The sequence below is a fragment of the Clarias gariepinus genome, chromosome 9 (genome assembly GCF_024256425.1).
Source record: "Clarias gariepinus isolate MV-2021 ecotype Netherlands chromosome 9, CGAR_prim_01v2, whole genome shotgun sequence".
Lineage (NCBI taxonomy): Eukaryota > Metazoa > Chordata > Actinopteri > Siluriformes > Clariidae > Clarias > Clarias gariepinus.
Window position 1 is genome coordinate 18,037,825 of NC_071108.1, and position 23,015 is coordinate 18,060,839.

At 36.8% G+C, this 23,015-nt stretch overlaps 1 protein-coding gene across 1 annotated transcript; it reads right to left on the reverse strand.

Annotated features, from left to right (window-relative positions):
* Positions 1-93: 93 nt before the first annotated feature.
* On the reverse strand, positions 94-20,702 carry pggt1b (protein geranylgeranyltransferase type I, beta subunit). The gene is made up of 9 exons (XM_053504714.1): positions 20,552-20,702; positions 18,054-18,172; positions 17,120-17,187; positions 14,901-15,052; positions 10,176-10,308; positions 6,108-6,153; positions 5,218-5,402; positions 3,555-3,663; positions 94-1,096 (listed from the first exon to the last, which is right to left on the reverse strand). Exons 1-9 carry the CDS (start codon positions 20,677-20,679, stop codon positions 948-950), a joined length of 1,089 nt encoding a protein of 362 aa, XP_053360689.1. The 5' UTR covers positions 20,680-20,702; the 3' UTR covers positions 94-947.
* Positions 20,703-23,015: the final 2,313 nt, after the last annotated feature.

Genomic DNA, 23,015 nt, shown 5'->3' on the forward strand with positions numbered 1-23,015 from the left:
ATAAAATCTTTAAAGTGAACTTAAATGACCATGAAAATTAGGGCTTTATATTAGACTTTTATGACCACCCATCAAGGACTGAACGCAGTAAAATAAAACAGAAATTCAATACTTTATTTATTTTCCATTTACATATGAACTGCCTTAGAGGCACAGTTATAAAAGTTCCTCTGACATGAATGACAGTTATTTATTACTCACACCGAAACTCTAATTTACAGTATTGGCATTTCATATTTATAGAAAGTTCTTGTTTTCATCTCTAACATTGATATTCTTATATATAGGCATAGAAAAAATAAATTCTCCAATTTCACTGAAACACATTCAGGTGTCTTTTTGAGAAGTGACGTCAATTTGCAGCAACATGGGGTAGGGGTAAAGAAAGGGTGTTATTAAGTGAGGTTTATCTCTGAGGCACAGAAACTGAGGAGATGGGGTGCTCTGTTCATTAAAATCACAACGTAATAAACTTTGCTTTTGAAAGGAAAACAAGTGGCTCGTATTTGGAGATTATATGAAAGAAAAAAGAACAGTTTACCATTCTGATCATTTAACATATATAATTCTTATGTGTTTTTCATACTGAAACATATTGAAAGCAAACAAACATCAATATGAACAATTCAAAAATCTAACCGTCTAACAAAACAGCTCATTATAAGAAAACATTGGTGGTAAGAAACAAGACATCTTGTTGATCAACGAGGGACCCAAACAACGTTCTGCATGGGTTAAGCAGCGACTGACAGTTTCAGGTTCAATAATTGATTAGGCTGGACCCAATTATTTATTCATCGCCACCTCCCTGTCTCCATTATGGGAGACGTTCCATGGTCGGCTTGGTTTCTATCTACTGCTAAGGTTAATGCAGCTGGGCTCAGAGGGACGAGGTGCATCTTAGCGCGTGATTCAGAGGCTGCTGTGGTTGGACATATGTCACGTCGTCATGTGCAGCTCTCCCTCCATGTCCTGTGCAGCTGCTGCATGCACTCAAAGGCTCTGTAGCTGACGTTCAGCGCGGGGTGCACCTTCAGCACGCTGGGCTCGCCTATCAGAGACAGGCCGCAGACGCCAAAATAAGTGTGTAGAGGGTCTGAAAGGCAGGAGGTTATGACAGAATGGTGAAGAGAATGTAGGTCAGTTGAACAAGACACATGCACAGCCATATTAGAAAACCTTGGTGGCTTTGTTCAGTAGGGTATCCAAGATAAAGTAAAAATATGAATCCCCTCGTCATTACAGTGAAGAGTATGGGTATAATATAATCAACAGAGCAACATAAATATGCTTAATGTTTGATGTTTAAATACTTACACCATAAACCAGTTAATGCTAATTTTACTTCAGAGATAAATATGTTCCATAACATATGACTGATCATTTCTGCAATGCAATGCACCATAAAACCATCTCAAATTTTCATGTATGTCTTTCCAGGTTTTATGCATACAAGGACATAGTCTACATTCAAATCAGCTGAATTTGGTATTCTACACAACCCTGAATCTTTAATAGATTATGAATAATGTATGAAGGCTGTTTTTTGTGTCTGGTTGCTCCTGGGGGAGTATCTCCAAAGAAGATTTTTCGGCTTAGCATGTGCATTAAATTGAATTAGAATGGAAAGATCATGAAATAAATTGAACTATAAATGTGCATTAGTATGTAAATAATCACTGTAGCATGTATATATCCTTCAGGTTATACCCAAGGGAGAACCAAAAAAGAATAATGTCAATGGCCTGAGTCTGTGTCCCAGTCAAAGTCCCACACCCAGCCATCCCAGGGGGATGGGGCACGCTTGGTGCTCATCATAAGCCGAGAGCAAAACGGCAGGGTTGAAACAGAAAAGGCATGTGAAATGTGTGGATCGGATGATCCTTTGTTGCCACCCCAATGGGAGCAGCCAAAAAGCAACAATAATAAAATTTTAAACTTACACTGCGTTTGTACAGTATGTAGACATTTTATTTTATTAATATTCTATTAAGCTACAAACATTAAGAAATAATGACAAGAAAACGTTTTTTAAAAAATCATAGATTAATAATCAAAAACTGAGATGTTTCTCATTTTAGCTGAACATTGAGTCACCTGGCGAAGGCACTCCACATTTAGGTCACGTACATACCGACTGTTTAAATTGTTTAGAACTTTACTACATGATGCAAGTACAGTTAAATGGACACAACGAGTCTATAATTGATTTTACGCGAAATAAATAGCAATATCACACGAAAAAGAGTGCTGTACTGCAGTCCTGTTTATCTCATATTTTTCGCTTTTATCTTTCCACTTATTCCACTTTAGAATATCAGCACTGTTAACTTCCAGGATCCGGGGTTGAATCCCAATCTGAAATCTGATGTGGCAGAGTATAAAATCTATTGCCTTTTTCACCAAGTAGGACCCTTGATCAGGGGTTGGAAAGCAAATTGGGATTTAGCCTTGTGTTAAAAGCTAGTTAGCACTGTAGCCTTAAATTAAAGAACAGAGATGGTTCAGATGTGAATCGAAATGACTTAGAAGCAATTATTAACGAGTCAAGGTGTTTTCAAGTTGAGTTTTCTTAGATGCGTTATCTTGCTTCCATGACTGGTTTTAAAAGTGTTTTTTGCCAGGTAGTTGTTCTCTACTCAGAACGACACCCCATACAGATCTACTTACATCCATGCTGTGATTTAAAGCCTAATTAATAATTGTACAACACCAAGAGTGACACATATACTTAAATGTCCCAGTGCTGTTACCATCCATTATCACCATTCATGGAATGCTTCTCATCCAATTAGATGGCTCGGTCTGAACTAACTGTATAATAGAACAAGTACTCCTTATTTTTTGCTTCACACTCAGGCTTAGAGCCAGAAGAACCCACACTCACTCGATGGCATGTAGGTTAGCTACCTATCTAGCTCATATCGAAAAGTCGAACTGAAAAAATCTAAAAAAAAATAATATATATCTTAAGAAATAGATAGGAATTGTTTGTGGAAAAAGTGAATTATTTTTAGGTTTAACATCCAAGACAATAAAATGTGTAAAAACTGAATGAGTCTGAATAAAATAATGTGAACTTAAAAGAAACTTGCACACCTTCTCCATTAAGCACTGCTCCTGTTGATGACCTCAGGACAGTTAAAATTCTTGTCACAGCCAAAGCTAAAGTGTTAGGAAGTAAACTTCTTGCAAGGTATGTAAAAGCTAACTTTACTATGGAAACCCCACACCCACTCATATATACGCTGATATCAGAAGTGATTACTATCACTAATGATGACAGAAATCCAGAGCGACTTAAACTAATACAGGACATGTATATATTCAACCCCTAAAAAAGGATCTTTGATAAAGTGGAATGCATCGTTAGAAATGGAAATTTCCAACCTCAACACAATCTGTATCAGCTAAACCTGTACTCATTAATTAGACATTCTTACCCCATATACTGAGTTACACTGTGGTCTCAGGTCACAATGCTGAACACACACACACACACACACACACACACACACACACACACACACACACACACAGAACTGTAATTCTACCTGGATGGCTGTCTGGCCATTTTGCAAATCCACCCACCAAACTGTCTTGAGTGGACATGATGTAGTTTCGGTTCTTCTCAAAGTCAGTGTATTGAAAAACATCTAAGAGCTGCAAAAAAAATAAAATAATAATTGTTTAGTACAAACGTTGTCCCATGTGTATTTATGGTCATTTTTTTTCCATGAAGGAAATTTTAGATTTTCTTTTTTATTTCAAACCAAGATCAAATAAAACCAGACATAACACCACTCAACTTTTTAACGGAGTCATCTGAAGTCAGTGGTCTATCAGATTCGTTCCTTGACAAACACTGCACTACTTAAGGAAATGATCTCTGCATTTACATACAGAAAGTGCTATTGTATTCAGAATAAACGCACATGCTCTAAAGAGGCTTTGACTTGAGCATTTGCTGTAATTTATACTTTTCAATATATTTTTGTCAGTAAATACAGACTTTTGGGCCACAATGTAAGACATTAGACAATAACCTATGGTATAACAATCAGCTGTAACATTAACACCACATAAAGTTAACAGATTACCACTGATTATCAACTATATACCAGTAAACTGCTGACAGGATTATGGGAACCCAAGGCTCATCCATGCCTGGAGACAACAAAAGAGTGCCCCTCTTAAAAGGCAATACAGCACAAATTGTAGAAAAAAAGGCAATCTGGAGCCATGGCCCCTTGTGCACAAGGGCCAGCAGGCAAAGAGCCCAAGGCTGCCAAACTGGCCTCCAAACTCTCAAGATCCCAATCGACTTGAGCACCCATGGGATGTGCCAGACAAACAATTCTGATCCACAGAGGCCCCACCCCAAAACCCACAGCACCTAAAGGATCTGCTGCCAACATCCCGTGTCAGACACCACTACACACCCCAAGAGGTCTTGTGGAGTCATGCTCCAAGGGGCCAGAGTCACACCGGTGGCACAACGGAAACCTACACAATACCAGGCATCATGTTTTGCGCTGTAATGTTATGGCTGATTGGTGTATTATAATAATACATCTCTAAAACCCTAAGCATCCATTTATCAGTTAAACAATAAGGTTGTTTGCTGAAACATCTGGACTATAAACAATCATTTGCTCTGTTTCCACACAGGCTACACCACACATTACCAGGAAAAGGTCCCTGCTCAGAACAAATGCACATTCTTCTAACTGACAGCAATCAAACAGACAATAGACACTGAAGATTTCTGTGCTCAAACCCAACATGCATGCTGTTAAAATAACACATTTTACTAAGAGGAACCTGATTAAGGGTGTGCTTTTTGCCTAATTTGATTCTTCTGATTTTTATACAGTGTACAAAAATCACTCATCATTCGGCAAAGCAATTAAATATTCTTTTCTTTTACTTGTGGTTCTTGTAATTATGTTTTTTGATAGATAAAATACAGATAAAATTATGACCGAAAAAAACAAAAATACACAGTAACAGCTTAAACAGATTGTCACCTTAATATATTTGCCTGTAGCAGTACATGCCCTTGTGTTAGAGAAAAGTTATTCCTGCCATAGAAACATACAAATAAGTCTCACTTTTCATACTGCTTCACAATATTTGTTTAACATGCTTGCAATTACTCAATATTCGTTAAGACAAACTCTGGGACACATGTGAGACACACAGGCTCCTGATTACCTCCAGTGTCGCTCCCACCCAGAACGAATAACACGTATCCACAGGTTTATTGGGGCGTCCATGGAAACCATTCTGCTGTCTGAGGATGCACCACCTGCGTATTCGGTTCAGTTCTCGCTCGCTGAACATGTCCTCTAATTTACCCATCAGACACAGCGCTGCTATGGCGCAAAATGTAGAGCCACCTAAGAAGATAAAGACAGTAATTATACCATGTGATGATAACATCTGGCTTTGTAAGTCACTTAGTCAGCACTTTCAAACTTTCAATCTGAAGCAAAGCCCCTAATAACCAGAGATAAAAATGGTACAAGGATGGGGATATGAAGGTAAAAATGTTAGCATTAAAAAAGAAACCTCCTATAGTTATGATGATGTATAATCAGTATGAAAATTCCATTTAAACAGACAGAACAATCATGGAACTACTAATTATAAAAAATTACGAGCAGCAAATTCTTTAAAATTAAAGTAAATTGTGCAAATTTTTATAAAGGCTCAAACTTGGAGCCAGGATTGCCTGAAGCAGTCCTGTCCTGTACATGTAGCTTCACTTCCTGTGGAAAGTACCACAGAATAATAGTGCCTACCGATGAGTTACTGTTGAAGGTGGAGCTTTGGGAAGATCACAGAAACTGACAGGAGTGTCTTGTGATCTTTTGTTAAAATAGCAATACAAAGTTGGCTGTAGAAACTCAAGTGAGCTATGGTTATTCAGGAAAGATGAATAGATCTGGTCTAGTAAAAGAGAATCCAGCTCGCTCTCACTAAAGAGTTACAAGAAGGAAAAAAAAAAAAAAAGGAAAAACAGGTGGCAGGTACATCCTGAAGAGGATATATCTATGTCCTTTTGTGTGGGTGATACAATATTTGCAATAAGCTTTACTTACCGTGAGACTCCAAGCCAGCTCCTTGACCAATACCGTTGTCATAGGACTGGAAAGAATGACATGACAAAAATCAGACAATGTTTGAAAAAAAAAAGGAGACAAAGAAGACAATAGAGATTACTGAACTAACTCGGTCATTTAGGTCTTTTTTTAGTGAAATAATATATACTCAAGTATGTTATATTTTCTTTGATGAAAAAAACGGGCAAATAAAAACATGTGCTCCCAATTCTGCATTACAGACTATGCTATGCACTGCCTCAGCTAACAGTCAAGTCAAGACATAATTATCGAACAAGGTGGGTTGATGTTATTAAGTGCATTATAGACTAAATGAAACGAGCACATTTATAATTATGATCCTCTAACTAAAGTCTTTAATGTAGAACATTGTGCCTTGCTGCAGCTACTGAGCTAATATTCTCTTTAAGGTTTTTCAGTTCGCTAATGTTATCCAGTAGTAGCATGCGTCACAAAACGTCACAAAAATGGGTTTAAAAAACGGGACAAAAAAGCCTAAAACCAGACCAAAAAATTTTAGGCAGTGGAAAGCATGTTTCGAAAAGGAGGAATACACCGGTAAAAACCCATTTTTTATTTATTGTTTCTTAAAACCTCACAGCATACAACCACTGTCCTGACAATACACATTGCCATCTTATTACACTGTCAGCACCACTATTTTTTAAATAAGAGGAGAGGTTGATCCAGTCTTTGTAATCTGTCTTAATTGTACCTTTTTCAGTATGATCAATGCAATATTCACAAAGCCTACAGAAGCCAAACCTAAATGTGACTTAGCTATTGTGTCCAGTAACACAGACTTATGACTCAGGAGGCAAGAGCAGACACTGGCCAGGGCTGGCAAGGGTGAAAAACCAAGGACAATCCCACATTAGCTGGGAAGGGCAAAGGACACACATTGGAGGGTGACAATGTCAGAACAAGAAAGAAGTCCAGTTGACATGACACATGAATCACTGACAATCCCACATTAGCTTACAGCTTTTCTAGCACGTATCATTGTACATAGTAGCTCTAGTTACTGAAGACTGAGTACTGTAATCTGTGGATTATTTTGTAACATTAGAAATGACTTAAGATACAAGATTTGTAGCCATTCTTTAAAACACAGATAATCATTTTGAGATCTGTGCATGTGTGTTTTCCAGTGAACAGTTTTTTCCCCATAGTGATGAATAAAAGTGTGACTGAAAAAGCTAAAACGTTTGGTGTAGTGTAAACAAAAAAACACCCCTCCATAGATATTGGCATGTACAGTACTAATTTAAAGAGTGAGATGTACTGTAGGTTGTCCAATTCCATCCACCCTGCTTTAACACCATTTTCTAATGACCAGTTGATGACCAGTCGATACATTAGACACTTTTGTTAGAGAATCATAATTATAAATATAAATGCACTAAACAGGCCTTAACATTTTGGTGTACTGGACCAACATAAAACGCATGTCTCGAAATTGGAAAGGCAGCCTGATGCTTAGATATTTCCACACTGACAGTATCCACTTCATTGCAAGTAGCATTGAGAAGAATGCATTTTAACCTCCTAGATTTTTAGAAAGAGTATAGAATTGATTAAGGTTATTATGCCTTATGGAATATAAGTGGTATTTTAGGACAAACTGGCCACGATATTATACAGCCTGCTAAATACAGAGCCGCATATTAAACAAAATCAATATACTGTATAGTCATCTTGTCTAAAAGACATTTCTGCCACTCACTAGACACTTGCCTTCCCCACATAATTCTTTGTTTACTGTAGATATTGTTGTGCATCCCTGGAGATCAGCAGTTTTACACCATTTCATCAATTCTAATGTCTGATGTAAAAATTAATGAAAGCTCCAGATCTGTATCTGCACAATTTAATACACTGTACTGATGCTACAGGGAAATACCATGAATGAGCCGGTCATGATGTGAGTGTATGTATAAATATATGGTTTGGAAAAACTCTATTTTAATTGTGCTATATATTAAATTAAATGCATTTACATAGACATATCAACCGAGGACTAATCGCAAGTCATCAATGACTAGTTTAGCTTAATTCGTCACATACTGGTTTATTGAGACACAGCCATTCGATTCAGCTTTAGTTTACTGTGGCCTATTGAGTTTAAACAGCCCTTTAATTCTACATGAAACAGTCCTTATACCTGACTGGCTTAAATAAACAGTTCATGCCACTTATGTAATCCCAGAATAAACATGAAATGTATGCGACTCTTTTCATTGCGCGCTGGATCAGAGGAAACATGATAGCAGAAAAGCTCCAAAAGATGAACAATGGCAAGAGGGGAAGTAGAAACTAATCGTTTCTACATCCTCATTCATAAGAAAAGAACATGGAACCTGGAAATCATTTGCAATCTACAAGATAAAAAGCAAATATTTAGATCGACTGCTTTTCTATTACTTATCCCATGGGAGGGTTTAGTCCTCAAACACCAAACTGTACTCCTTAAGAGGATCAGTGCCCTGAAAATCCCCATGGCTTTACACCATTTATTTTTAGCCAGCTGAACGCAAACGCAAAAGCTGAACTGCAACAGAGGGCATCTTTTTATTACATCTTTGTGGGGATGCTGGCTTCAGGAGCACATATACTCACTTATACAGATCAGATATAGTCAAGTGTTAGACTCTGAATCATTTAATCATAGGCAGAAAACTTAAAATTATAACGTTTAGCATCGGATTTCTTAGAGGTTACAAAAAGGGTCATAGACTGTGTATTATGATAGAAATAATAATAATAAAAAGGTTTGCCCCTGAACGTGATATTCTCTTACCTTGAGACTGTACAACATTTTACAACACGCTCTAGTTACATGTCCCCTAAAAAGTCTTTGTTATACTGACTCCAGCATAGGGCAGCGCAATTTGAAACATAAAATGATTTAAACTGAGATTTATAACTATTAAATGCATCATTTTACATTCAAATGCATTTATCTAGGCGAACAGAAAAAGGGCCACAAATGATCTCATCAAAAGGATCCCAAATTTTATTTATTTATATTTGTTTAGTTAAATATATATATATATATATATATATATATATATATATATATATTTAAACTATTGACAAACTTTTTACTTTATCAGACTGTGTGTATTTTAGCTGTAATAAATTGCAGCCTTTTGCGATAAAATAATTGCACAGGTCCATCTTGCAATTTAGATTTTAAAGGGATGTGTTTGTGCGTTCTGTTCTTCTTTCATAGTGAACTCTGGTTCAAGTCCATTTTCGAAATATAGTTTTTCTATACTTAGGATTGTTTGTTTTTTTCTTCCCATTTTTATTTAGTTACCAAATTAACAAAAATTAAGCCAGACAAGTGCTACAGCATAGCACACATAGCTACAGCATAGCACACAAGCTCTTTCTACCTTCTTCTGCATACCCAGCTCACAGATGCACACAACTGCTTAGCGTCACTGGGATTGCCAGGAGAAAGAAAAGGTCTCTCTCACGCAGCGGGCTCAGCCAATATTGCTCACTTAGCTCCCAGGCACAGATGACTTTTTTAATTGATAAACTGTAAACCAGAGAAACGTTTGCTTTATACAAAAATCCTCAGCGACTAAAACCTCTGCAACCATATCCTAAAAGCTTAGATCTGCAGTTGAAATGCAGTTGATTTTCTCTCAGCCAAGTGAAACTCTTTCACGCTTGCGCCCTAGAGATCAGGGGGTTGAAATGAAGGGCAGCAGTAATGGAGCCCAGCTTTTGTGCTAAGATAATTACTGTAACCAATCATGTTCTATAGCCTTGTTTGCAAATGCGTGGAACTAAAAGGCTCAGTGCAACTTGACTGCTGGGCAAAAAGCAAAGAAGCCTTAGGACTCACTATGAGGAATACACTGTATAATGACAATGAAAGCTGCTTCTTCTAAATTTTACAAAATTACTCCTTAATCCCCTCTCTCTCACATCGCTGTAGAGTAATTGCTCCATTAATGTCTTTACTGCAGGATTGCTAGCTGTGTAGAAGAGAGGAGGGAACCCACTAGAGTGGAGGCCTCTCAGACTCACCAAGCTTCTCCTGATGTAATTGATGGCTTTTGTGCAGTCCATTCCCGACCAGTCGTCCAGCATATAGCAGATACATGCAGCGCAGTACACAAACCTCATGTCATTCTCACTTCCCTCTGGCACGGCATAGAAACTGCACAGTAAACAAAAACAAACTTTAATGGATTGCATATAGCACATTTCATTCAATTGCTCTAACCTGAAATCCGTCATTTATAAATAGTGCATATCATATTGAGTGCTGCACATGTTTATATCCATCAGTAGTCCAACATTTCGGTGTTAAAATTTTACTTTTTTATTGGCCTTAAGTAATATTCTAATTTTCTGAGATGCAGAATTGCAAAAAAGTCATCAAAACTAAAAGTTCTCAAAACTAAAAGAAATAAACCCCTTAAATATATATTAGTCTGTGTGTGATGAATCTATATACAAGTTTCACTTTGTGAATTAAATTACTAAACTGAAATCAAGTTAATCAGGTTGAAGATGCACAATCTACACACACATACCTCAATAAATTAGACTATTGCAGAGTAAATATTAGAATAAGATTAAATTAGAATATACACATTTCAAAATGAACACACACACACACACAGGTACATATCAATAAATATTTTTATGAGATGCACCTGTGAGGTTTTTTTGTAAATAAAAATATTTTAACAATGACTTTTTATATTTGATTAAACCTATAAAATGAAAAATAACCATCACTGCAGCAAAATAAATAAACAACGTAGACTAAAGTAGGGGCAGTGGTGGGGGAAAAAAAAGAAAAAAAACACCACCACCATTGCAATAGAAAGAATGAAACCCCTCGTTTCAATGTGCTCAACACCATACATCACTCTGCTGTTACTGGTCTGAAAAGCCCGGATGAGAAAGAAGGAGGGTTCGGTGTCGAGCAAGGAACCAATCAACATAAAAACCACTGCTACAGAAACAATAGGACCCATCACTGGATGTGCTAAATTACACGGGAGAACCACAAAAAAGAAGAAGAAAGAAAAGAGGGGGTGGGGGAGGGGGGGTTACAGTCTACAGAAATTCTAAATTTTACTGAAACACTTTTCAGCTGCAAATTAGCGGAGTCTTACCCTTGACTACAAATGTTTAAGTAGTCAATAACAAAAAAAAAAATGCAATCTGTGCATCTCAAATATGCACCAAACTCATGAGAACTTCTGTTTGAAACAATCCACAATACAGCTATTTGACCGTGTCTGTCGATGGACACCATGTCTCCCATGATATATGTTGATGACGTTCTTAATGGTTCTGTTCATGAACTTGTCAAACATAACGATAACCAAAGCTTTATTTGTATTTGAGACGCCCTTCCTTTTTTAAATGTAAGAATCGATTCCAAACCAAATAAGGTTAGAGGTCTTGTCCTTGCCATAGGTGAATTATTTTTTACTTTCAGAATCACTTCCCTACTATAGTGTGGGTAATTGAGAAAACTACCAAGCAGTGTTTAAATATCTACATATTTAATATACAAACAAATAGGTTTTGGACATTCGCAGAAAGTGTCAATGTTAAGACATTACATTATGAATACAAAATAAATAAAGTAGACAGGACCCTGTTATCTTTATCAGTGAAGCACAGCGAAATACTTCTAACAAAATGACCTTTGTCGTACATTACTGTCTACTACAATTCGTTGATGAGGACCTGTACTATGCAAAGACAAAATTCTATCTCTCTCTTTCTCTCCCCCATCTATCCATCTCCCTTTCTATATATCCATCATCTGATAAACCTAATAGGACCACATCCTTTTTCTTTTTACAATCCTGTCCAATAGCACAGAAGCTTAACCACTAAGCTAGCACCGGCCAAAAAAGTGACAAAGGCACACTGTATACAGCTTCACAGGATATAAAGAAATTAATCACACCCTGCACACATTTCTCTGAACAAGAGATTTTTTTTCATTTAGCCAGAGACTTAATAAATAAATAATGAGACTTAAAAAAAAACACTGTAGTTTCAGATCTTAGCACTAACTCTGAGAAAACAGAGTAGGAGGAGAAAAAAAAAAGGTCGGAGGCAGTAATAACACTTAGTATACTATAAAAGTTTTTTTAAGGTACAGTGGAATAGTGGCTAGCACTGGGGCCTCGCACCTCCAGGGTCGAGAGTTCAAGTCCCGGCTTCGGGTCTGTTTGCATGTTCTTCCTGTGTGTGGTGGGATTCTTCAAAGTACTCCAGTTTCCTCTCACGGTCCGAAGACATAGAGATTAGGCTACCTCGCATTACCAGTGAATCAGTGTATGCATGCTTATGCACTGAAATTGATTAGCTATTGGATAAGCTAAGGGATAAGTGGTATATAAAATGAATGAGTGAATAAATGAGTGAGTGAGCGAAAGTTCTCTTAAATGGCAGCAAACGTTCCTAGTTCCTTATTAAGAAATTCTGAAGATGGTCGCCCCTATGGCTAGGCATTAAGGATGAACGTCAGCAATGGCAAGTTGAATTGAAATCTTTGTTCACAATAGCAGGTACAATAAAATAAAAATGCATAAAATGCATTTATTATTACATAATAAATTTTACAGTCTTTACACATATAAACAAATATCTAAGTGCTCATATAAATATATGTTTAGTTTGTCAATGTATTTGTCTATCCGGCTGGAGTTTTTCCACAATGATGTTCTAAAGTGGTGTTGTGGTTAGCACTATCGCCTTGCACCTCCAGGGTCCGGGTTTGATTCCCGGCCAGGCTCGATTCTAGTCTCTGTGTGCATGTAGTTTGCATGTTCTCTCCGTGATTGGTGGGTTTCCTCCAGGTACTCTGGTTACCTCCCACGGTCCAAAGAGGTAAGTTAAGCTAATTCGCATTCCCAAATTGCCCGTAGTGTATGAATGAGTGTGTGAGTCTGTGTGTGCACTGCAATGGATTGGCACCCTGTCCAGGGTGTACCCAGCCTTGTGCCCTAAACCTCCTGGGACCCTAAATACAGTTTAAAGCGGTATAGAAGATGAGTAAATAAGTGAGTGGTAACACAATTGGCAGAGCATATTGTAGGTTCATTTCTGCTCCGTAACTCCATCTAAGCATATGATTAAAGTGGAAAACATTGGAACTGCAATGATTCTGCATAACTTCTGTTAATACATTGTATGATCAAAAGTATGTGGAAACAAGTGCATAAAGAGCACTATTGTGATGGTCTTCACTTTTCTACAAAGGCTTTTTTTTACATGTCGAAGCATGGTGGTGGGGGTTAAGCCCGTTAGGCCACAAGAGCATTGACAGCTGCTAAGGGAAGGCCCCACAAAAAATGCTGAGGTCAGGGCTCTATGCAAGTCAGTCACACAAGGTCACTCCAACCTGCCAATTCATGCCTTCATGGAGCTTACTTTGTGTACATCAAGACCGTCATGCTGGAACTTTGAGCCATATACAGTACAGTGGACCCTTGCCACACAAACGCACCAGCTTGCGAATTTTCGACTTACCAACCAAAGTTTAAGCTGGGTTTTGCTTTACCATGTAAAGCAGTTTCGCCATTTGAACGATCGAGCCAGTGGCATAGACTTTCGGTTTCGCTAACTTCTGGTAGCCGATCAAAAACAACAACATCTGATATACCAAATCCAAATGTGTATTATACAATACACAGCACAATGATAAAACAAAAAAACATTTTTTGAAAATTTTTAAATCCTATTTGGATGTATTTGCAAAGAGAGAAGGATTCACTGTCTTAATTGTTAAACACGGTCGTATGTGTTTTAACAACACTGGAACGTTAGCCCACTGGTGTGTTCGCACTTTTCTTTAGACATGGACAGCTGACCTCTTTGCGTCTCCAAGATTCCTCTCGTGATTTAGAGAGAAAGTCACGCGAGAGTTAAATCACAGAACCAAAGCAACTGATGGGGCAATAAATCATACGGGAACAGATAATAAAGTATACAACGCCATATTAAAAAAATTATCGGCAGGTTTATAAAAACCCAATTATGTGATACGTTATCAAGGAGGGCATCAGGAAGAAAACTAAGCCACTTTCAGTTTTGTTTTTAAAGCAGCCTGTGCCAAGAAGAATTATAAATTCAGGTTAGGTGAGGTTTAACGTCTCTTTATTTCAGATTTCACTGACATGTCATTTCTAAATGTTTTTATAGGCAAAAATATGATTAGAGTCTTGGAAATGAGTAATGGCACAAACAGATTATCTACATTTATATAATTTCCTATAGAAAAATGTGTTTCGCAATATGAAATTTCGCCTTAAGAACTCGCCTCCGGAACAGATTAAATTCGTATTCGTAACATATAAAAATTTGTTCGAGGTACCACTATAGCATAGTTGAATTAACTGCATCTAATTGACTGCATCCTATGCATTTGGCACTTCCCTTAAGTATTCGACACTTATGAGCTCTTAATGGTAAATTTTGTGGGGAAAAAAATGGATCCCAAACATTAGGATAAACACAAAAACTAATAGCTACTTATACTTTTTACAGTTTACGAGTTTCTTCTGAATACATCTCCTGTATCTTTAAACACTTCATTTTTAATATTAAACACCTGTACAATCTCTTATAATCAATGTTTAGCTCGCCAATCTTAAAATAATTACATAATATACTGAATAATCATAGGAATCCATTTCCATCAAAAACAGAATATGCCAAGTGCACATCAGAGTGTCTGAGGTTTTGGATTACTCCACCAGAGAGAAGAAATACCTGCCATCCTCCAGCTGTAGGGCCTTCAAACCCGCCAGACAGGCTTCCTTGTTGACCCGACTCAGGTCATCTCCCAGAATAATGAGACAGGCAAGGCCAGTGTAGGTCATGGCCACATGGCCACTGTCATATGGATGAGGAGTTCCAGGGCCCTAAATGTGCAATGACAAATTCATAGCAAAAAATATAAAAAAGATATTAAATGTACAGGCACCTTAAAGTTTTAGTCTGTAAATACACATTAATTGCACAGCAGATGTATTTTATACATATAGTGATGGTCTGTTTAACACTCTTTGATACTGAACTCTTAAGCTAATACATTATTCACATCAATAAACCTGCCAGTTTATTTGCCATACCTACATTCATTTCTAAATTTCCCAGGTACATGCTTGTGAGTGGTGCTGGTTTTAGATACAGTGGTACCTTGGCATATGAATTTAATCTGTTTCGAAGGCGAGTTCTTAAGGCGAAATTTCATGTTGCAAAACACAATTTCCCAGAGAAAACAATGTAAATGCATATAATCCATTTGAGCTACCCCAAAAATATTACCTATTTGCAAATAAAAAACAATCAAAGCATATTTAGGAAAGACATGTAAATGAAGTAAAATATGAAAGAGACAGACATTAAACTTCACTTAACCTTAATTTAGGATTCCTTTTGGCACCGGTTGTTTTAAAATTAAACAATTTCATTCTTGCTGACGTGCTTCATGACATTCTTGGGACCAAAACAATAATCTGTAAACTCGGTTTGCATGGCCTCCACTGACACAAAGATGTCTTTAATGGCTCTCGGATGCACGCGCAACTGGCTTAGTCGCTCGTATGCAAGAAATGCTTTACAAGTCAAGGGAAATTTCTTGCAACACTTTAGTTTAGTTCTTAAGGTGGAAACTCACATGGCGGGGCGTTCCTATGCTGAGGTACCGCTGTATAAGTGCATCAGTGATAAAAAGTTTTTACTGGAAACCACAAGGTCACTGCCAACATAAAACATGCTGACAATGATGCTGTGATCTGGGGGCATGTAACATTAGCCGAGTTAAACAAAAACATCCCTACACACAGCAGCAGTAAAAAGTTTAGACACCCCTTCTTATTCAAATTTTTTTTTCATTTGATTTATTTTCTATATTCTAAAACAACACTGGAAATTTTAAAACTATGTAATAATGCAAACAAAATTAGCAACAACAACAATCGATTGTTATTTTAAGACTTGATGGGCTGGCGTTCTGGAATAGTCCTTGCAAGAAAAATATTGTCAAGTGCATTTGCAAAACCCATCAAGCACCATGATGAAACTGAAGGAAAGCAAGACTAAATTTTACTTCAGGTGCAGAGAAGTTAATTTACCAGCCACTAAAACCACCAATTTACAGCAACTCATATTAGAGCCATTACGAAAGCCTTACAGAGAATAATTAGCAGACACATCTCAATACCAACCGTTCAAAGGAGATTATTGCATACTTTAGATGCCATCAGGATTTTTCTTTTTTACAATGTAGAAAAAAAACAACATTTTTTAAATGACTAACTTAGAAGGTGTGTCCAAACGTTTGACTGGAACTGTAGCTTAACATGTGAATGTATGCCTACTCATCTCTCCATTACTGTCTTTGCTTTGAGTCATTAAATAAAAATATTTCCTCCCCAGAATAATTTCCTTCTTAACTGGGTTAAAAAAAAAATCCAATGCAGTTCTTTTATTACCTCTCTCACTTAGGAGAGGATTTTAAAACTTTATATATCAATAACAAGTAAAATGAAAAAAGGATGATTTAGGATCAGAAAGTGTGCCTGGAGCTATTATTTCTAAAAACGCACCTCTGAAGTGGCCCATCATGGCCTGTACATCAAATAAAGTGGCCAGTAATGACACTTAAACTCACCAGCAACTCTGCTTTACCTCATACATGTTTACCAGTGCATGTCCAATTTACATCCCACTACCATGATAGAATCACTGCTACGCTCCATTGCTTAAATAATATGTACTCAGCGGCAGTCTGTGGTCCCTTTCCACTGATGGAGGGCATAAACTAGAGCTAAGGGATTATGTTTGTCTAACATTCTGCCTAGAGTCAGAAATTCTATATCTACAATGTGAACCTGAGAAGTAGGTGTGTCTGATAAAAAGCCCATTGAGTGTAACTACAAGGTAGGTGTGGGCTTGTGTGGTGTTGAATGGGATCAGGTAACAACCTTTGAGTTGTTGTACGGAACTCCAATGTGTGATGATCCCCGGAAGCCACAGCGCCAAAGATTTGATTCTGTTGATAATCGGGAAGGAGAGAGAGAGAGAGAGAGAGAGAGAGAGAAAGAAATAAACGCAACAAACCATCAGTATGTAAAATGTCAAAATCTTTAGCTCATACAAACCAACACTGCCATCTAATGGTCTGTGAAAATGGTTATAGGAAAAAAGTAATTAACTGCACAATAATAAAGGTACTGTAACAACATCATAGTAGAAGATGCCATTATGATTTAAATAAGCAAACACTTAAGATAATTTGATTAGAAAAAATCTGCAGCAATTAATATGCTTTAGCTGGCAACAATTCTTAACTCTAACTGATGCAGGAGGTTCTCATTACTTAAACAACAATGTCCGAAGACATATCCGATGGTTGTGGCCAAGATGTTAATGTCTTTAGAAGGGTTAAGCTATTGGCCTCATCAAACAAAACACAAAAACAACAACAGATTACTAAAATCACTGAAGTTGGTTGGTTAATAACTGTGGTGAAGATATGTTTAATAGAGAAAATAACAGCATTTCCACACACAATGTGATGAGAACTCACAGGATTGAGGCTCAACAGCTGTGTGGCTATAAGAAAACTACTTGCTAGTGAGACTTATCAGAAAAAAAGCTTTAATGTAGTGAAAAGTTCAGACTAACTCTATTACTTGCTAATTTGACTTAATTATTTGCTTCAAGAGCATTAATAAATGAAAAAAGTTACATCTAAGATCTAATAAAAAGAATTATCCATACCATATAACAATATTATAAAATATTTACAACTATGCTGATGATATAGGCTACCAGCTGTAGTGTCTGTATTTTACAGGTTTGTAAATGCAAGTTAATATTTAAAGAAGATTAAGAAAAATAAGAAACAGGACATACGATCTTCTGTTGGTAAAACTTGTAATGAGTAGATCCACTCAATCAAGCTGGGCTTGTCAACCACATCCAAGGCATCAAGAACATCAAGTCCGGACAGGGCAAAGAAGACAATCGTCAACCTTGAGTTAAAAGAATGAAGAAAACCATCACACGTGTTTGACATATTTAAACACTGCATTTGAGCAGCAGATTAGAGCAGCAAGGATTTTTGGTGGCGCAGCTTCTAACCATTTAGTGATAACAGGAAGTTAAAACTTAGTGTCGACAAGCTCCTACACAAAATTTAGCAAGTATAAAATATACAATACAAAGCATTAAGCCTGATACATTATTATTGTTATTATTATTTTTATTATTATTACAAAAATCTAAGCACATATAAACCTTTTAAAAATGTAATTAAATCATTCCACACAGGGAGCCTCTGACACCAAAATACTAATATTTTACCTCTTACTACTGATGTAGGCCATAAGGCACATTCAAATCGAAACCCCCCTCAGATTAGTTCACAGTAACCTACTCTATGCTCACAATGAAAATTTATTAATTTAACTGTAGACTTTTAAAGTAATCGCTCTTCAAATGTGCACGAGCTACCAATATAATAGTACCCAGTGACACTTATTAATCCACTTTAATGGACAGTTAAACTTAGACAGACGATCAAACCCAGTAACCTACTTTAAGCTCAGTATAAAGAGAAATTTGTACTATAAAATTTTAGCATCTGCAAGTCAAAATCACTGAATCTGTCAATATATTTGAACTATATATATTTGAATATATCTGTTTGCACCCAATTTATTAACTTGACATTTCAAATGTCTGATCAATGATCAAACCCAATCATATCAGTTCACAATCCGATACTCTATATGCCAAATGAAAAATACATTTGTCTTGTTCCAGAAAGTCAAGATATTTGACTTTAGGCTTAAAAGATCAGTAGGCTAATATTGTTGACAAAGCCAACAATATGTCCTATCATAATGATTAGTGTTGTCAGAAACAATATACCATGAGGTAAAATTGAATTTTGCATAGCCAATCTATTATATGTACTGTATGTGTTTTTAAACAGCTGGAGAAAATCAGGGAACACAAAAAGAAAACCACATGTGCACATAAAACTCAGTAACACAATCTCAGAATTAAACCCGGGAATCTGCTGCTGTAAGCTACCAATGCTACCTAATGCACCATTGATTAATTCACCATTATTGTTTTTTTATATATATATTTAAAGAAATAATAAAGTAACATTCTGTAGCAAAAATTTCAACATACATTTCTTTTATTCCGATCATTGTTCATGGCCAAACTAATGTAATTGGGAGTAATCTTCTACCAATCTGACATGCTCATTTCATAGGGGATTAAAAAACGCCTACTGGCTCTATTGATTTTGTGATGAATTACTACATTAACTTACTCTCTCTACACCACCTATCCTGTACAGGGTCACACGAGGTCCGGAGCCCATCCCACACTGCGGGCAATTTGAGAACACCAGTTAGCCTAATCTGCATGTCTTTGGACTGTGAAAGGAAACTGATTTCCCCACAGGAAATTCACCTACAATGGGGAGAACATGCAAACTCCATGCACACAGACCCAAGGTGGGAATCGAACCACCGACCCTGAAGTTGCAAGGCGTCAGCTCTTAAATTGGCAAACTTTTTGATTTTTAAGCAATTTAAAAAGCCCTTTTTTAATTCATCAGTATATCCTGGTTAAATCATATTAAGGATCCAAGGACTACGATTTTGGGGATTTCAAGTGTAATAAATGTATTTCTGTTGTGAGGATAGATCAAGTCACTGTGAACTCTTGAATTTATAACGTCCCTTTTACTTTTAAATAGTAAAATAATATATTATATCAATATTTGTCAGTGACTTTCAATGACTTTATTATGTTTTTCAGAGGTGCACGCGAGCGCTCGGTTTCCGCTTCCTGTTACCGCTGATTGTCTAAAAGCCGCGCCTCTAAAATCTGCGGGCGGCTGATAACTGTGTAAACGGCTGCTTAACCGCAGTATACAAATGACACAAGCCTTTTCCCTTTTGCAGTATTGCAGTATATTAAGCAATGCCAATACCCTTTTTTTCAGATTTCCCAAAAGATTGCACTCGGTATCAGCTTGTCATTGGCCTGCCTAAGTATATATATATATATATATATATATATATATATATATATATATAATTTTTTTATTCGACACAGTCAGTTGGTACTGTTGATAGATTGATAACGACAGTATGCAATCTGAACAGCATCACGTAGAAATAAATGTGTACATTAATTTACATGCAGATGACGGATCAAATATCTAATATTTGGAATATTATCAGTGACAGAACACAGGGTTACAGGTTAGTAACATATTTCACCCCGATGGGTTGTGAGTGACAGCTAGCACATCTAGCTAGCTTAGCTACTCATGGAAAGGCAAACGGAAAACGACTTAAAAAAACAGCAACGTATTTGTGTACCTGCTAGTCTCATATGAGGCGTATCGCTCCGGTAGCACCTGAAGGCATCTCTGAAAAAAACGGACATGTCTGTCTCTAAGAAAATCTATCTGCTCAAAATCATCAAATGAACTGTCTTCTTCCGCCATCTTTACTGCCGGGGAACCTGACGGGCTTCCGGTCAAGTGCCATTATGGGGAAACTTCCGCGAAAATAAAAGTCCTGTTTGTGACCTAAACACACGTGCATGTAAAATTAAACAAAAATGACGTCATTTAACATGTCAATTAACCTTGTTTTATAAATCCCTTATGCTCGCATGCACATGTATTGATTTTTGAAAAAAATAGAACAATGTTCAAGTTGTCATTTTGTAAGATTATAAGTTTTTTTTTATTGTTGCTTTCAATTTGATTATGGTTGTTTATGAATTTGCATTTTCTTTAATAATTAATAGATATCTATCAACTCATCTCGGAACCTCTGTAGTCCAACTATGACCATAATATCCTAATCTGCATGTCTTTGGACTGTGGTTTAGTGGTTAGCAAGCACCTCCGGGGTCAGGGTTTAATTCCCACCTCAGGTCTGTGTACATGGAGTTTGCATGTTCTCCCCGTGCTTGGTGGGTTTCCTCTGGGTGCTCAGGTATCCTCCCACCGTCCGAAGACATGCAAGTTAGACAAACTGTTTCCAAATTGCCCGAAGTGTGTGAATGACACTCAAGCATTGGGCTGGAAACCTAACCCCATGAGTAACTGCCACAGAAACAACAGATATATCTCAAGTGTGGGGAATATCTGCACCAAATCTTTTTATTTTATTTTATTTTTTTATCTAAATTTGGCAACAAGTTTAGATTAAGAATATAAATAACGTGCAAGAATTTCCAGGTCATGCAATATATTGGTTTAAAATCTATTCTGTAATTAGTTGCAACAAGTCCTGCAAACAGCACACTCTTTTTTATTGGATATTATTGGATTTTATGTTTTTAAATATCTATTAATATATTAATATTTTTATATAATTATTAGATCTTTTTATTTTACCAACTTCTAGGTCATGTGAGATACTGCTTCAAAATCAGAAATTAATCCTGTGGATCAACAGGTTTTCAAATACTGTATGTGACACAAAATGTGTACGTGACACATTTTTGCATCATTCTGTCACACCAATAACACCTATTGCATTTACATAGTTCAGATGACATTTGCTCACATGCTCATCTTTTTTTTACATTCTCATAAAAAAAGTACATTTGGATCTGCAAGCGACAACACTTCATCAACAGTCTTTTCCTCCATTGTAAGAAATTCCCTGGCAGACTTCTCACTTAAAATCTACAATATGCAGATGATCGTCTGCACAGATCTCTATGAATAACATTTAATCTCCCTTCTACAACATAGTGATGCTGGCTCATAGTTAAATATCTGAGCTGCATTTTATCCGCTCAAAAAAGAAAAGCTGTTACAGAAACTTTCAGTCTCCTGGAACCTAGAAGTAGAACCTCAGGGCTAAAATAGGGTAGCCTTTCTAAAGGAGGTTAAAATAAGTGTAACATATCTGACCCCTGAACATCTCCAGGAGCTTGCATGGTTCCCCTTCATATAGGTGTTGTAGAGGTTGGAAAAAGTTAATGTTATTTCTTGGGCAATTTTAATGAAAATCTAATGACGCTGTTAGACCCCTACATATAACATTTAGGCATTTGGCAGACGCTCTTATCCAGAGCGACTTACATTTTTATCTTATTACACATCTGAGCAGTTGAGGGTTAAGGGCCCAACAGTGGCAACTTGGTGTTGTGGGGTTTGAACCTGGAATCTTCCGAACTGTAGTCCAATGCCTTAACCACTGAGCTACCCCTGGCCCCTTGGGTTATTATTGATTAACAGTTAATAAAAAAAGAGACGCTACAGTATTAGGCAGAATACATACGTTCTCAAACTTCTCATGGCTGTGTAAGGTCATCAACACCTTTTGCTGTTTTTTAAAACCCTGATAACTCCTTCACTTGTTGATTCTAGCTTCTTGTGGCTTACTTTTGGTTCTTCTGTTTCTTCCTTGTCTCATTCACTGCTCTTGTCCTTTTATAATAGTTCTCATCAATCAATTGTTGAAAATATGTTATATCTTAGGCCTATAACATGTATATACATTATAGAGTAATGTGAAAAATGTGATACAAGATTTAGAATTAAATGCTTTAAGTTTTAAGGATCAGTTACAAAATAATCCACAATCCTTATAATTTCTATCAGATCATATTCCAGAAAATAGACCCCGCAACTGGTTATCTGTCTGCTGCTCCACCTGCATGACAGACATCCCAGATTTGGTTATTTTCTAGAATGAGTGCAGACACACACTATTGTGTACTCGTGAGCTCACAAATGCACAATATTTCATAATGTTCTTTAGATCAACAGCAGAAGGACAAGGGCCATGCTTCTCAACTGCAGAGCAATTCTGGTCT